Consider the following 18307-nt stretch of genomic DNA (forward strand, 5'->3'; position numbering starts at 1 on the left):
AGTGGAGTTCTAATTATCAAAGCCAGCGTCACCAACATTGCAAGCACAAAGTTTTACCGTTGTGACAAATATACCAGTTTACGAATCTTTATGTTATTGTAATATTTTATAAACTGTTCCTGTTTTTATTTGCCGTTTTCAATAGTAAAATTATTCTTTTTACTTGATAATTTGTGTCCATAAACAAATGCAAAGTTGAAAAGTGACACAACTCAATACTGCACTGTTTGGGTTGCCTAGCCTGAGGTGCTACAAATGGTAGCTGGTGGTGAGTTGCGGTGAGGTTCGTGCGGAGATAACACCTAGGAAAATTAAGGTAAAAATACGTAATGGGAGACCATTTGGACAAGTTTCAGTTCTGAACCACTTTCTAAGGCTCTTGTGTTCCTTTTACCTCAATTTTGTAACAGTTCGCTAATATACTAAAGTTATAAGTTGCGCAAGAGGTTGCGCCAATTTTATCGATCGTAACAACACAAGTATGCCAGTACAATTGTTATAACAACATTTACTTTGAAGTGCGTGTGAAATTTTGCGATGGACAAGTGATAAAGAACTTGTGGTAAAGAGTGAAATAGTAAGCTAAGAATCAGTGTATCAAGATTTTCGTAAGTCAATGTCATCTATTTATATATCACAGTTGATTAGTAAAATACTGTTTTTTGACTTGGGTGTAGTGCTTAATGCTTTTCGTCCGTGTTATTGTAGAGGAATTGGTTTAGAGACCCTCGGGTACCCGTAGGGTAACTTCCCAAACGCGTCGCTTTAATTTGTGTTACTATTTCCCCGTACTCGAAAATCATAACATCTCCGGTTTTGCGTGTTACAGGCAACCCAAGATGCATCGTGCAAGATCAGTATTAACAAATCTGTTACCACTTACACCATTAATTCCACACGCTGCAGGACCTGAACGATTTGCAGCATGGTTATTGCGATCAGGAAGTGCCACCACCTCACTGTCAGTTACCAGTACCCGAAATTACAGCGCATCTGTAGCAGCAGAACCTTTTCTCAATGGCAGTTCGTCGGCATATGTGGAAGAAATGTACAATGCTTGGTTGGCTGACCCAAAAAGTGTTCATGTGGTGAGTAATACCATTTAATTTTCAGACTAAAGAAGTTCGATTTTATTTATTGTATTACCCGTCTATATTCACCTCTCTTGTAGTCTGGAAACAATTTTATATTAAGAAACGCTACCCTTATTTCAGAATATTTTGTGTTAAAGTTCATCCAGCACAGTCGTACTAACATTATCTGAGACCCTCATTTCATTCTGTTTTATTTCCTGCAATTTTCGTGCTTCATGTTTTGTTAATCAAGATGGGGGGCAGCATTACATTTTGACAATTACTGTTCTTTCTAGTATGTAATTTTCTCAGACGAAAGTATTGTTGATACTTCTAATCTTTAGTGACACATGGACTTGGTGGGTTTTACTCCTGCATCTGTAGCCCTCTGTTAGTTGTTTTTATTGTGTTATCTTATTGTATTGATTGATTTGAAATAGTTGCAAACTATTTTATGTTGAATAACTGTCAGCCAGCGTAGTTTTTTAATCTTATAAAAATTATATTTTTTAATTTAATTAAGCTCTGTTGCCTTTTTGTGATCAGCATTTAAAATTGATCTTTTTTCATAAGTTTATCAGTCTTATTCTTCAAAGTTCAAGGAAACCTTCTTGTTACATATGTGCTGGTAGAAAGGCAGCATTGTCTGTTTTATTTCTGGCAAATATTACTATTTGCTTTTAGTCTGTTTCCTGGTTGTAGGTACTTGCACACTTTAGTTATTAGCATAGCTTTCATTACCCTGAGCTCACATTCTTTAATCTCCACTTCCACATTGTCCACTGTCATAGTGATTACCTATGGTTGTGTGGTGTCTCCACGGCTGTTTCAGTAAACCTCTCCTGTGAGTGAAGTAAAAGAAACTTCTTGAATGTTGTAGCAAACTGGGCTAAAGTGTGATGATGTATCTCCTGTTTGAAGTCTTGGGTGTGGTGACAGGCTGTGATCAGTAGCATAGCCCAAGGTCTAAGTTAGAGTGAAAGAATAATTTGGTTGTGGGTTGAAGCCAACAGAAGTGAATGCCAAGTGAAGGTTGTAGTAACAGGTTGACGTTTCATGTAAACTAATGTTTAGTTTATGTGTAATTGCAATTTGCCTTATTTAATGCAATTTTCATCATAACAACCAAAACTGTAAGGTAAATTCAGGAAACACATATTACATAGGGGTCCACTCTCCAATGACTATTTTGAGGATATATCATAAATAAGCTAAAAAGTAAGCAAGGGGGTCCACTGCATAACATTAACCACGAAATATTGCAGAAAGTTATAGTTTACTTTTGTTAATGATAGGTCTACTTGTGGTTATTTCACAGTTCCCTATTTTGTTTAAATTACTCTGTGGTTTTAATACAGTTACTGCTTTCCTTCTTGGCAGTAATAGTGAATAGTGTACCTGTATTGAGCTGTATGACATTACAATTTCATCTGCCATGCCTTGGTTTCAAATTTAGGCTACTGGCCACTGCTTTTCCAGTGTTATTTGGTAGGAAACTTGATTGACATCCAGCACATCTCTTTTATCTCTGAATTACAAGCTGACTGCAGATGCACTTGTAGTTTGTGTCCTTATATTCTCAATACATATTTGTGACTGTCTTGTAGCCATTATTGGGGTGTAGGGATCAAGGTGAACAATCCATATTATCTTTGAAGTATGACATTATATGTTACCTGGATGGCATTTGGGAAAAAAAAATGGTTTGTATATTTCCAATGTAGATGTCGGTTGTGTGTGTTGTTTACAATATCTCATTTAGTTCTTGTTGGTGGTTGTTTAGATTGCCTTGTTTTGTAGACATTTATAGGTCTAGTGGAGACAGCAATCCATTGAGTAGGGAGATAATATTTTGTATTGTGTTCTGGGTTACAAGCAAGTAGCATTTTTATTTTTTTAAAAAGTCTGAGGTGATTGAACTGAAATATAGTGTAGTGTCAGGCATGGCTGTTGAAAGGCAGCATTTGTTTGAACTTTGGTGGTGCGAGTGAATATGCTGTCATTGTCTTATTCATTCCATTGTTAGAATCCTTGTTTTCCTGTGTGGTCTGACATTTTCATGTTATTAATACTAAGGCACTAGTAACAACCACAGCCCCTTGAAGATTCAGTTAGTTTGTTGGCTTTTTTTTGTGCTAATGGTTTAATGTAATTGATGTCATCCATGGGGTCATTTCTTGAGACTTGCATCTCCTCCATGCTATAGACTGTATCAGTCTGTGTGCATGCTACTGCTGTCTTTAATCTCATGAACTGGCCATGCTGGATAGTTTTCCTATCATTAATTTACACTGAACCTTTTTAAAAATTGTGACTAGTGTTATCACATAAAGTGTCTGCCTGTTTTAATATTGGATTAAAGTAATTTAATTATGTCACAGTTCCTTAGCTCTTGTCTTGTGTCAGTGTTTTTATCTTAGCCCATGGCTGTCTCCACTGTTACAGGTCATTACTTAATTTCAGTGGATTTTGTTCTGTGATGTTCACTGCATCAGCTAATTTTATCTTTCAATATTTTTACTGTCGTATAACACTGTATTTATCAGATTTTGAGCTTTTAGTGTCCCTGATATCACTCAAGAAAGATTGTAGACCATCCTGGATGTTCTGTTTGATCTGTATAATTACATCTATGTAGCCTGTTCTATGTGACTACATTAAGATTCTGCCTTGTTTTCAGATTTCATTTAATTAAAATTTGTTCTTCCATTAGTCATATTTTACATCTAGTGAACGATCCAGACACCTGTGAATACTTTGAAGTGTGGTGTCAAATATCAAGTAATCTGCAATGTATTTGTTATATAGATGCCAGTTATGTGAGAGCCATCATAGGCATCTGATTTTTGTGGTTGGTTTGTATTTTGTGACATGTTGGTTTTGCATAAATGGAGTATAAAATTTATTAGGCATTGTCATTCTTGATCCTGTTGCTAATAGTGGAATTTGTCATGTTAGTCCCCTTTCTTCTGCCACAGATTCAGAAAGAGGAAACTGTTAGTTTCCACATTTCAGTCTCTGTTATGAGTGTATGCAGTGACAAAAAGAATCAATGGATGTTTTGAAACCTTGCAGCTTGTTTGGGTAAAATCAAATGAGTTAACTGTGGGAACCCAGCAGATCTTAAATCTAGGACTAGTAGTGGGTTAATGAAGTGTTGCTGGCACAATCACTTGTGATGAGTTAGGAAGGGTACCTACATGGTTTGAGATATTTAAATTTAATTTTGAATTTTGTTTAAAGCGGTGTGTGTGATTTTTGTGTGTTATAAGGTGGGTCTCTGTGAGAATTCAGTATGGGTCTTTTTTTAGTAAGGGATAGGGGAAGGGAGGGGGTGTTGTAATTAGTAGTATGGGCAAAATTGGGGTGGGGGCCGAGGTTACTAGAAGTTGGCAAGTCTTGTGGTAACGTTTAATATAAGCCTCCAGTTTTGTTGTTAATCATTAATTTCGTATAAAAATTGTGAAATGGGGAAGGGAAAGGGCATTTATGTAATGTGTTATTGATGTCGTTAATGGAGCTTTTGGGAGAGGTGTTGCAGAGTATGCATGGCACAATAATTTGTCTTTGGGTGAATGTGTTTTTTGAACATTTGTGAGAATGTTGTTTATTCTGTCTGTCTCTTGTACGGCTTCTTTATTTTTTATTTATTTTTTTTGTAATTATTTTAGTAAGACTGAGATGTTTCTTTAATTTTTTCGTTAATACCTATTTTGACGCCACTTCTTTCTGTGTACTCTCCTGTAGGAAAGTTATCTGATGTAATAATGAGTGGAATTAATGTTGTTTTAGATTTTGACCATTAGTTTAAAGTTGTATATTATTAGAGTGAATGTTTTATACTTTCGGGGTAATTTTTGTGACAAGCATTGCATGGTTTAGGCTACAGTGTCCATTCATCTCATTTTTTCCAAAATACACTGCTATTCTGCAAGTGTTTCAGGGATACTCAAATTTCCTACTATTTTGTAATTCCTCGTGGCTAAAGTACTTTACACTGCCGGATGTTTGAGTTGAGAGCTACTGCGGAATTATATACGCTTAGAAGTTCCACTTGCACAACTTGCTCTACAGTCTTTGTATATTTACTGTTTATGTTTTGTTTCCTTCTCTGTTGCATGTAACATAGTTGAGTTTAAGGGTTTAATAAACATCTGTCCGTGTCTGTGCAGTGTTATGGGACAGTTTTTAATAGGAGTTGAGATGAGTGGTAGGCTGTGACTATTAGACACCAGGAAATACTGAAACAGAGTTTGGAAATCTGACACATGATGGATGTGTGGCACAACATACATATTAGAAATGAACAATTGCGTACAAAGATCTATCATGACATGTGTATTCAGTTGTTGAGTACCAGGTCACGAACCTTGCACATTCTGCACACGGCTTAGATCTACCATTGCCAGCTTTACTCCTCTCAGAGCCCCCTAGAGATGCTTTGTGTGCATTTGTTGTGAATATATAGCGAGGAAATTTCTAATAACTGGGAAATAATTAATAACACTGACCCACAATATATCTCAGTGGAGAAGTGTCTTGAGTGTGTATTCAAAGGTTTATGGTTTAATTCTCAGTCAGTATTAGAACTATTTTTGGTTAGTTGCTTCTTTTAGTTCCAGCAGTTACATATGTATTTGAGAAGTGAAGTTGCACCATTCTTCAGGGCCCATTTTAAATCGTAAGTTCTCTTGTAATTGGCTACATAAATCAGTTCAAAAATTGGCCGAAACAAAGGGTATACTGCTGTGGTCTTCAAACCAGTCATTGGCATGAACACATCTATATTTTATTGGTTCACAGTCTAGTGATTAGTAAGTGGTTGCCACTGGCAGTTTCCCGCTTGTAGTGAAATTCTGGCTTTGAAAATCTATCTGCCACAAATATTTGAAACTGATACCTCCAGGGTCAAGCACCAATGCATTGGCATGCATAAAAACGTATTAAATGCTGTCTCCCTTTTCCTTAGCGTTGTTTTATTTTTTGTTTGTTTTCGAAACAGAGATGTTTATTTTGATTAGATATTATTGTTGAAAATCTTTGTCTCTGTTCTAAATGATTATCGAAAATGAAGCGTCTTTAATATTTTCAGTCATGGGACACATTTTTCCGAAGCAGCTCAGCGGGTGCTGCACCAGGCCAAGCATACCAGCCTCCGCCTTCACTAGCTCCTCCAGGGAAGAACCAGGTTCCCATTACGAGTCTTGCTCCTTATTTGGGAGCATCAGTGCCTGCTCTTGATGGACAAGTTAATGAAAAGATAATTGATGACCACTTGGCTGTACAGGCGATCATCCGTTCATACCAGGTATGCCACTAGACTCAAGTTACAGCTGCTGTGAGAGATTTGCACATGTGTTCTTTTATTGCTGTGTCAGTTCTTTTGGTTATTGCCATAGGAAATGAGAAATGTACTGATACACAGTAATGATTGCTGTGTGTTGTGCTGCTATATGTAATCCATTGCCTGCTCCCTTAACTGGCAGTTGGTCAGTTAAGTAGTGTAATGCATAGCCACATCTGTAAATATGTATTGTATTATTACATGTAATAGCAGAAACACAAATACTATAAATAAAATAATTTGTGAAAGGCTTGATCAGAACAGATACTAATGCGTAGCTAAATGAGTGACTGCGTGAAAGCTCTTTCTTCTTCCTCCTCCAGATGAATTACAATTGTAGCTGTTGTGTAATTACAAAAATTAATGAATTAATAAAACTAATACTGGCCTCAAATAATTTGCAAATATGAAATTATGACATCGTTGTTGTTTTCCACATTTTTAACTACATTTTTGTGTTGGTTTGTAGATTTTATTGAAGTGTTTACCTTCACTATAATTTCAGAAAATGCTATTTTGACGTTCTTGGCTATGATTCAGTATGACAGTGTCCTGACTAGCATTTATGCACAAGGTACTGAGCGAGATGGCGCAGTGATTAGCACACTGGACTCTCATTCGGGAGGACAACAGTTCACACACGTCTCCAGCCATCCTGATTTAGGTTTTCCATGATTCCCTAAATCGTTTCAGGAAAATGCCAGGATGGTTCCTTTGAAAGGGCACGATTTCCTTCCCTAATCTGAGTTTGTGCTCTGTCTCTAAGAACTTGTTGTCACCGGGACGTTAAACACTGATACCCTTCCTCTCCTTATGCACAAGCTGCCATTTAATTTCTGGGGGTTGTGGGATGGGGCAAGCACAGCTTGGGCATGGGCAGTCAGTGTTACCATATTCTGACTGAGCAGGAGTTGGACTATATGAAGTGCTGTGGAAATAATTAAAAGGGTTGCTCAATAGAAAGAGTTGAGACTGTGCAGGAATGAAAGTGTCTTATTAGCATCGTGAATTTTGTTTAAATTGCAAAATGATGGTAATTTGTAATATCGAATTGCATAGGACCTGGAGACCATCCATTGTCTTCAGTCTTTGTTTGAGGATCAGTGCATGTGTTGTATGTACTGTTTTAAGTGCAGGAAAAAATAATTCTAACAGCAAGTAATTCTGCCTCACGGGATTACTTGCTCCTTATCGTGCTTACCTGGTAGTAAGTTGCTTTCGTGTATTCAGCTGAATTTGTTGCTGCACATTGAGGTACTTTTTAATATGTTCATTAAATTATCAGAGTACAGGTGGAACACTGTTGCTGTCCATTCTTTCAAACAAAAAAAAAGTGCTATTTCCAGTGTAGAGGGAAGGATAATATGTGCTTGCTGGAAGAAGTCCTTGCTGTTATTCATATGGTGAAATGCAGTACATAGTGCTGAGAGGCCATGTGAGCTCAGTGCACTCATCTGCTAACATTCAGCTAGAATTATCTTGAGAACAAGGCTGTCTCTTGCACCTTTGCTGTGAAGCAGGACTATGAACACAAGTGAGCAGCTCTGTTTCATTGGGTGCAGTTGCAGCTGCCTCCACTTTGGGCAAGACTAAATGAATTGTTTGTAGTAGTCATAATTACTTTTCTACTTGTAACAAGTGACGTTTGTTTAGGTTCAAACCTGTCACTCTGTATGAAGCCAAGGATCAGAGTAGTTGCTTCTGTGTGAGTGATTGTGTCCTATTTAGTAAAAAGTTGTTCTTACAGTAAGTCTGAAGGTCATTCAAAAAAGTCTTGATCTGACAAGTAAAACATAAAATTTAATAGAATTTTTAAACTATCTTACATGGTCACCTTGTAAATCAATGCTTTAGGCCAATGACTCTGCTACACATTAATGATCAGAATAAAATATTTTTTCCCGGCAGTACAGAATAAGTATGCCTCAGTTTGTCTCAACACTGGAAGTTAATTTTCATCCACCCATCAATTTATTTGGCTTTGAGAGGAAAGGAGTAATGGCAGGAAGCCAAATCTGGTAAATAGAGTGGATGTGGAAACAGTTCTGAGCAAAGGTGTTTGAGTTAAAAATAACATCAACAATGAGAAGTATGAGCAGGTTTCATGATAAAAAGGAACTTCCTTCTTTGTGGGATGTAGATGTTTTTCTTGAATAACATAACTCAATTTGTAGTTGTATTCCATTTAGATGGTATATCTGCCAATATGAATGAATACCACACCACAAGAATCACACATGTAACCACTTTCTGTATCATAGTTTCACCTCTTGTTGCCCATTACTTTGACTGGTCTTCAGTATCTGGCTTTGGATGAAGCCATGTTTCATATACTGTCTTGAAATGTCAGAAAAGCTCACAGGAAACACATTCAAATAAAAGCTTTATTTTAAGTAGTAGCTTAACAGGTATTCGTTAAGGAGAAAACTTTATTTTACTCGAAACTTCATGTAAATATATTTGCAGTTTCAACATGTTCTTGTATTCTCAATCGTCAGTATAGAATTCAGTTTTTGAAAACAGCCACAAGTTGCTCTTAATGCGACTTAGGGCCATTTTCAAAAACTTGGTTTTAACAGTCACTCCCCCTGGGGGAAATGCCTGCTCTTGCTAAAGTAGTAATTGGGTATGGCATCCTTAATCTTTGGAACAACTTAGTGATATAAATTTTTGAATGTTCTGAATGCACATTATCTGCGCGCACGCACAAACTGTCACTCACGTTGTTTGTTTGTGTAACACCACAAAAAATACATATGTAAATACTGTACTAGAGAACGAGGATAAATTCTCAAAACAAATTTTGCTCAGAATGAATACAATATGTAACCGGCACGGTGTTTACACTAAAAACATTTGAGCAACACAAAATGAATGATGGTGCTAACTTGTGCTTCGTATGACGAAACACCCTAAATTTGGTTCGACAAAGGTGTCACGATGATCACAACAATCACGAAACTGCATTTGCGCAGTAGAGGCAGTTTGGAAGTGGTTGTGATTGGTCATGATATCTTCATTTGAACAAACCTAGTTACTCCCATCAGCCAACACGCCAAATAGAGCATGGGAGATGCAGCACAAATTTTTACAACTTTTACTTGTTTGCCTGTTCAAATCCACTGAATAGAGTGCCCTGGTTCTAAGAAACTTAACCACTTAATATTTGCAAACACTACTGGACAGCCAACATTATGCCAGCATCGTATTTTCTCAACAAACATTTTTTCGTAATGCGTAAATTGCCGGGAAATTATAAATATGTTGATGCAAAATCAGGTGCAAATTAACATTGTGGGCTTATGAAATTTGACGGGACCGATAAAAAATGTCGTAAGCGGCAGGAAAATGTCAATTCCAGAAACATAAAAGTGGGGTTATATTGTAACAGCAAAAGTGTGAAATTTATTCCACTTGGTGGTCATGATGTTATAGTATCAAGTTGTAGTGCTAGATCTAAAGGCTTTTAACTTCACAATTAATTGATGTTCACTGTGGTGGAGGGCATTGCCATACTAATTGCTGAGCCTTGGGTGCAGCCATTCAAGCTTTATTGAATGGTGGGACAACAGCTGATATGTATGTAAAAAATGTCAAGAACGCAGTCAGTTGTAATTTCATCTCTAATTTCTGATGCCTAATGGTGCATGTCCTAATGTCACATACCCTGCCGGGCTGAACCGAGCCTTATCTAAGAAATGAAAAACTGAGCATCTAAAACTCCTGATTCCAATTTGCTCAGAATCCACCACAGACGTATGACAGCAAGTGATTGGTGCAGTTAAATCACAGTTTTCAGCATTTTCTGTGACAAACAGTTCTCCTATTCATTAACAAAGCTCAATTCAGGGTCAGTGTTTTTATTTTCTAGGCCAGCTTTATGTGGTCACCCTGTAAAAGCTGGTTATCATCCATTGGTTGGTCATGGTAACCAGTTCTAATTCCATAATCTTTCGTGTGCAGTGATCATAAATTTTTATTTAATATCTTAATCCAGAAACAGATAATGCTCATCATTTGAAACATGTTTGTAATGCAAACTTTTTCCAGCTGCATTGATTTTAAAAAATCCTGTTGGACCAAGAGGTGATACCTTAGGAGTGTTTAGGTTGTTACTAGATGTGTGTGTTATTTCACAGAATATCTGCAAAATTACCACAAGGCTAGTGAAGTTAATAGTTCAATTTTTCTTATATAAAGAGTTGAGCTCACCAATAAAAGGTGTTATGTCAGTGGAAAGCCTATCACATACTACCTGGAATCTGGATGGCATATGCAGGGTGAACCAAAAAGGACATTACAACTTTGGAATGATATCAAAACTTATTAAGTTGACTTACGGAATCGCTAAGTGTGTCATTTTGTAGCAGTCAACATAAAGTTTGATTCATATAGTGCATCAGTACCCCATTCTGCCACTAGGAATGCAAGCGTAGCACACAGTTAAAATGACTACTTTCACTGGTGTGGAGTTTGCTCGCTTTGTGTTTCGTTTTCAAGAAATGAACTCTTCTGCAACTGTTTGATGTAAATTTCAATTCGAACATGCTACAGAACCTCGAAGCGAGTCTGCAGTTTACTCCTGTCGCGAGAACTTTGTTGAGACGGGCTGTTCAGTACAACATGATAAATCACCAGGTAGCCGACATATTGATGATATGTTAAACAGAATAGGAAGAGCTTTGCCCACAGTCTACAAAAATCAATGGGATGTGGGTCTCGTGAGACTGGCATTCCACAAAACTGTTTGATGAGTACTGTGTAGACATTTATACTTGGAACAATATAGATTCACAATGGCACAGCACATTAGTGATAAAGATAAGATTGCTCATGTGGAGTTCTGTGTGGAAATGTTGCATCAGATAGAGGATGACGGCACATTCCTGAATACAGTAATCTTCAGAGATGAGTCAGTATTTCATGGAGCAGCGAAAAATCCACATGCAACCCTAGAACACATTCATGACAGCGACAAAGATAATGTGTTTTGTGCCCCCTTAGCAAATTGAAAATTTACTGCCTTTCTTCATGGAGAGTACTATCACTGGTAATATGTATCTGGATATGCTTAAACTTCCACAGATTGATGAAGATGACAAAGATGGGACAGTTTACTACTGCCAAGATGGTGCGTAACCTCATTTCCTAGTGGAAGTTCAAGGTTTTCTCGATAATTGCTTCCCATGTTGGTGGATTGTCCATGAAGGGCCAATCACATGGCCAACCTGCTCCTCAGACTTGATGCCATTGGATTTCTCTCTCTGGGATTTCATTAAAGACCATGTGTATGTTCCTCCCCTACCAAACAATTTAATGGACCTGGAAAATGGAATCTACATTGCTACCGCACAATTTATGCCCGAATTGCTGCAGTGAGTGTGGAATACCATTGTGATGTTTGCTGCATCACAAATGACAGTCACATCGAACCAAAATAACACGACACTTTATTGTGAATCTTGAGGTTGTTTGCTACAAAATGACACGTGTACTAATTGTGTAAGTTATTTCATTAAATTTCTATATAATTCCAAAGTTGTGAAGTTCTTTTTGGCTCACCCTGTATATTAAAGATCAACCCTGATTATGGGAAGGTCCGTTTCGAAATACTGTGTGAAAAATTGAACATATAAGCTCCTTTAGACTTCCAGAAATGCTTCCTTGGGGTATAATAAAGGGAGATGCCACTACAGATTTGCACATTACATTGCTTTGAAGTCAGTACTACCCTGTTACATGCCCCAAAACATTAGCAAACTACTGTTTACAATTGCTTCTTGTTCTTACTTTCTGTCTTGTGCATGCAACAGTTGTTTTAAATAGAAAATGTTATGACAAATTTCGTGAATAACACAGTGGTGTTATTCTGGTGTTAACCGAGCGAGGTGGCGCAGTGTTTAGCACACTGGACTCGCATTCGGGAGGATGACGGTTCAATCCCGTCTCCGGCCATCCTGATTTAGGTTTTCCGTGATTTCCCTAAATCGTTTCAGGCAAATGCCGGGATGATTCCTTTAAAAAGGGTACGGCCGATTTCCTTCCCCGTCCTTCCCTCACCCGAGCTTGCGCTCCGTCTCTAATGACCTCGTTGTCGACGGGACGTTAAACACTAATCTCCTCCTCCTCCTCTGGTGTTAAATGCATATTTGATCCAGTAATATGACACTTTCCACCTCATTAGTGTAACGTTTTTTTTAATAATACATTTCGAATAACCATGTGTATGTGATGTCAAATCCAGTATTTTCCGTAATATGGACTGATGAAACTGATTTTCCGCCTATGTCATATTCCCAAAAACGGTGAAAATTTGCATTGTCAAACAGTGGAAACCACAGATAGGAGTACCAGCAGTGTAGAAAAGACAAATTGCTACTTAACGTAAAAAAGAAATACTACGTTGCAGACAGGCAGACAGGCACAATCAAGACACTTGCATAAAGCTTTCGGTCACAGCCTTCATCAGCAAAAGAGAAACGCACACCATTCATACACATTAGCAAGCACACCTCATGCACACATGACCACCAACACCAGCATCTCGGGCTGGAATCCAAATATCTCGTGGGATGCAAGCAGCAATCTGCAGGGTACAAGGAAGGGGAAGGAATAGTAGTGTTTGGATGGGGAGAGAGGTGAATACTGTCTGGTGGAGTGTGCACTAGAATGCCAACAAGCGCTCCGCCAGGAGACTTGGGTTGCAGGGAGGTGAGGAAAAAAGGAGAGGATTGGGGAGAGGTGGGCAGGTGCATTGGCAAAGGGTGGCACATTAACACGGTGGGAGACAAGAACCTGGAGGAGATGTTAGGACAGAGGGGGTGGAAACTGTTGGGACGATATGTTACCGTAGGTTGGGGCTGGGATAATAACAGGAGTGGAGAATGTGTTGTAATGATAACTCCCGTCAGTGCAATCAGAAAAGGTGGTGGTGGTGGGAAGGTTCCAGATGGCTCAGATAGTGAAGCAGCCATGGAAATGAAGTCTGTTACGTTCATCTGCATGTTGTGCCACAGGTTGGTCTACTTTGCTCTTGGCCACTGTTTGGCAGAGGCCGTTCATCCTGGTGGACAGCCAGTTGGTATTGCATTGTTTGCAGCAAAGTTGGTAAATGATAGAGCTGCTTTCACAGGTGACCTGGCCCCTGATGGGGTAGGGTAACCTCTGACAGGACTGGAATAGGAAGTGCTGGGTGGGTGGATTGGGCTGGTCTTGCATGTCAGTCTTCCTTAGGGGTATGAGCCTTGTAGCAAGGCGTTGGGATTGGGAGTGGCATCGGGATGGACTAGGATGTTGTGGAGGTTGGGTGGGTGGTGGAACACCACTTTCGGAGGAGTGGGACGTATCTTGAGTAGGATGTCCCTCGTTTCGGGGCATGATAATAAATAGTCAGAGCCCTGGTGAAGGATGTGGTTCATTTGTTCCAGTCAGGGGTGGTACTGGGTGACAAAGGGGCACTCCTTTGTGGCTGTTTCTTGGGGCTGATGGGAGGATGGGGGTGTGATGGGAAATGACACGGGAGATATGTTTGCAGACTAGGCCTGGGGGATAGTACCTGTCTGTGAAGGTCTTGGTGAGACACTCAGCATACTGAGCATGGGGGTTCTTGTTATTGCAGTGGCCAGGCTGTATCAGAGGTCTTTTTCTGTGTGAACGGGATGGCAGCTGTCAGAACGCAGGTACTGTTGGTGATTGGTGGGTTTAATGTGGACAGAGGTGCAGATGGAGCCTTCAGAAAGGAGGTGGTCAGCATTTAGAGAGGTGACATGCTGGGTTGAGGAGGACCTTGTGAAGCAAATGGGAGAGAAGGTGTTGAGGTTGTGAAGGAATGATATAGGGTGTCTTGGCCCTGAGTCAAGATCTTGTAGATGATCTTCTCTCCCGTCCGCTTCATATGGTCCTCGTCAACCCCACCTCCCTGCCCCACAACCTCCTGAAATGGCACTTGTCGGCATTCTGATCGCTGCATACTGCACCAGGCAGTGTTTGTCCCTCTCCCCACCCATACACTACTATCCCTTCCCCGCCCCCTCCAGATTGCTGCTTGCATTCTGTGTTATAGTTGCATTCCAGTCCTAGATGCTGGAGTTGGTTGGTCATGTGTGCATGAGGTGTGCTTGCTTGTGTCTGAGTGGTGTGTGTTTTTCTTTTGTTGAAGAAGGCTATGGCCGAAGCTTTATGTAAGTGTCTTTTAATTGTGCCAGTCAGCAACTTAATGTATCTCCTTTACTGTATGTAGCAATCTGTTTTCCACATTGTTACAAATATATTTCCTGTGTACAGTCAGTTTACGACATTTCCTTCTCGCAGCGTTCATCCAGAGAGCATTGAGAGTTGGCTTGATTGGAGGTGTAAAGTCAAAAAACAGACATAAAACCAGTAACAAAATTAAACTCTTGAACTTCATGTATATAAAAGAAAACATTATTTGAATGAATCCACTTACAAATCAAATGATTCCTTTACACTTTAGATTATAATTAAATTAATACACCTGTAAATGATGAAAGCTGGCATTTTTGGTCAAAATATTTGGATGTTGGTGTAAAGTTTGTGACGACATGACAGCTCCCTTTATTGTACTCCATGCATGTTTCACATGTTAACTGTAAAGAATTTGTGTCTTACTTCACCATTCTTTTGTTGATCTTTGCTCAGATTTACTGCAAGAGGCGTCCTTACAGAATACTGTGTTTATTAAAGGTGTGATTATATTATTATTATTATTATTATTACACAACAGATCCTCGTGTGAAAGAAAGATACATTAATTTATTCTAGCCTCTGAATTTGTTTTTTGTTCGTACTAACATTGCAGAATTAAAGATTTTGTGTTAGTCAGTAAATGTACAAAGAACCAGCATCCATTTGAACATGTATTCGTAATATTTGTCCAGCTGTTTGTGCAAAATAACAGCAATCTTTTTAAGTGTGTGATGCTTCTTGCTGCATTTGTAATTTTAGAGCTCATGTTTATGTTAGTATGTTAATGTAATAGTATGTTAGTGTGCACCTTGTCATTTACCATTGTTTCCTTATGTTTCTAACTTTAGAACACTTTTGTATGTTACATCATGACTGGGATATATTTGCTAGTCGTCCTAGATATGTGCTGCATTTGACTTGTGCATGTGGAAGTATGTGAGGCGGCTTCTTCTGTTGATTATGTATGAGATCTGTGTTTGTGTTATCTGTTTTTGAGGACAAGTAACTAGTGTGCTGTTGTGTTTCTAAGCCTAACAACAAAATATGACAGAATAATAGTTTGTTTGGAACTAAACTTCAAAAGTCTGTTTAGTGAATATTTTCTTAAATGTAGTTCACAAAAGTAAAGAATAAGGCCTTTCACTGCATAGTACCTTCAATTAGAATTTGGTTCCATTTTTTACCTAAAATAAGCATGTCGTCCACAACTATTATTACCATTGTTTTGGAAATATTTGATTGCCAGTGGGATCAGGTTTAAACTGCTTTTGGTTCAAGTTGAATAGTAAGCTGTCTAAAGAGTCATATTTTTCGTAATGATGTACAGAAATGCAACTGTTGATGTCTGCCTTTGAACATGTACCCTGAGGTGACAAAAATCATGGAATAGTGATATGCATGTATAGAGATAGTGCTAGTATTATGTAGATGAGGTATAAAAAGGGCAGTGCTTTGGTGGAGCTGTTATTTGTACTCGTTGTGGTCACACAGTAGAAATTAAGACTTAGAATGTGAAATCGTAGTTGGAGCTAGACACATGGGACATTCCATTTCACAAACTGTTAAGGAATTCAGTATTTTGCAATCCACAGTGTCAAGAGTGTGCCAAGAATACCAAATTTCAGGGATTACCTCTCACCACAAACAAAACCTATATCTACATTGATAGCAAATCAATTTAAGGGCCTGGGAGAGGGTTCATCAAACCACCTTCACAATTATCTAGTATTCAGATCTCATATAGCGCTTGGAAAGGAGGAACACCTTTATCTTTCTGTACGAGCTCTGATTTCGCCTATTTTATCACGGTGATCTTTGCTCCCTGTGTAGGTCGGTATCAACAAAATATTTTTGCATTTGGAGGAGAAAGTTGGTGATTGCAACTTACTATCTGGTAAGGACTCCACAGGGGGCATCAGTATTCTAAAAGATGGACAAGCATAGTGAAGCCAGTTACCTTAGTAGATTTGTTACATTTTCTAAGTGTCCTGCCAATAAAATGCAGTTTTTTGTTAGCTTCCCCACAACATTTTCTATGTGTTCCTCCCAATTTAAGTTATTCGTGATTGTAATTCCTTGGCATTTAGTTGAATTTAAGCCCTTTAGATTTGACTGAGCTATTGTGTAACCGAAGTTTAACGTATTCCTTTTAGCACTCGTGTGGATGACCTCACACTTTTCGTTATTTAGGGTCAGTTGCCAGTTTCTGCACCATACAGGTACGGTTTCTAAATCATTTTGCAATTTGTTTTGATCTTCTGATGACTTTGAGTCGATAAATGTCAGTATCATCTGCAAACAGCCTAAGGCGGCTGCTCAGATTGTCTCCCAAATCATTTATATAGATAAGGAACAGTAAAGGGCCTATAACACTACCCTGGGGAATTCCATAAATCACTTCTGTTTTATTCGATGTCTTTCAGTTACTATGAATGGTGACGTCTCTGACAGGATGTCACGAATCCAGTCACATAACTGAGATAATATTTCACAAGAACGCAATTTCACTACAAGCTGCTTGTGGTTCAGTGTCAAAAGCCTCCTGGAACTCCAGAAATACAGCATCGATCTGAAATCCCTTGTCAATAGCATTTAACACTTCATACGAGTAAAGAGCTTGTTGTGTTTCACAAGAACATTGTTTTCTAAATCCATGTTGACTGTGGGTCAAAAGATAGTTTTCTTCGAGGTAATTCATAATGTTCGAACGCAATTTATGTTCCAAAATCCTGCTGCATGTCGACGTTAATGACACGGGCCTGTAATTTAGTGGATTACTGCCACCACCTTTCTTGAATATTGGTGTGACCTGTGCAACTTTTCCCGTCTTTGGGTACGGATCTTCCGTCGAGTGAACGGTTGTTTATGATTGTTCAGTATGGACCTATTGCATCAGCATACTCTGAAAGGAACCTAATTGGTATATAGTCTGGACCAGAAAACTTGCTTTTATTAAGTGATTTAAGTTGCTTCACTAGTCAGAGGATATTTACTTCTACGTTACTCATGTTGGCAGCTGTCTAGATTCGAATTCTGGAATATTTACTTCGTCTTCTTTTGTGAAGGCATTTCCGAAGGCTGTGCTTAGTAACTCTGCTTTGGCAGCACTGTCTTCGATGGTATCTCCATTGCTATAGTGCAGAGAAGGCAGTGATTGTTTCTTGCCGCTAGAATACTTCACATAAGACCAGAATGTCTTTTGATTTTCTGCCAGGTTTCGAGACAAAGCTTTGTTGTGGAAACTGTTATAAACACGTCACATTGAAGTCCGCACTAATTTTCGAGCTTCGGTAAAAGATCACCAAACTTGGGGATTTTGTGTCTGTTTAAATTTGGCATGTTTGTTACATTGTTTCTGCAACAGTGTTCTGACCCGTTTTGTGTACCAATGAGGGTCAGCTCCATCATTTGTTGATTTATTTGGTATAAAGCTCTCAATTGCTGCTGATACTATTTCTCTGAATTCAAGCAACATCTGGTCTACACTTATACTGTTAATTTGGGAGGAGTGGATCGTCTCTCAGGAAGGCGTCAAGTGAATTTTTATCTGCTCTTTTTGAATAGCTATATTTTTTGTTTATTTTTGGAGGATTTGAGGGTTATAATATTCAATCTCACTAAGACTGCCCAGTTTCCACTAATCCCTCTGCCTGTTTTGATGCTTGTCATCAACTCAGGAATATTT

At 38.6% G+C, this 18307-nt stretch overlaps 1 protein-coding gene across 5 annotated transcripts in view; it reads left to right on the top strand.

Annotated features, from left to right (window-relative positions):
* The first annotated feature begins 218 nt into the window (after window positions 1-218).
* Window positions 219-18307, top strand: part of LOC124625819 (2-oxoglutarate dehydrogenase, mitochondrial-like) — a 135117-nt gene continuing 117028 nt past the window's right edge. For all 5 annotated transcript variants that reach the window (XM_047149282.1, XM_047149281.1, XM_047149284.1 and 2 more), the window contains exons 1-3: window positions 219-316; window positions 830-1088; window positions 6166-6381. In XM_047149282.1, coding sequence (XP_047005238.1) covers window positions 840-1088; window positions 6166-6381 — 465 coding nt within the window. In that variant the 5' untranslated portion in view covers window positions 219-316; window positions 830-839. The remainder of the gene's footprint in view (window positions 317-829; window positions 1089-6165; window positions 6382-18307) is intronic.

Source organism: Schistocerca americana, chromosome 8 (genome assembly GCF_021461395.2).
Source record: "Schistocerca americana isolate TAMUIC-IGC-003095 chromosome 8, iqSchAmer2.1, whole genome shotgun sequence".
Taxonomy (NCBI): domain Eukaryota; kingdom Metazoa; phylum Arthropoda; class Insecta; order Orthoptera; family Acrididae; genus Schistocerca; species Schistocerca americana.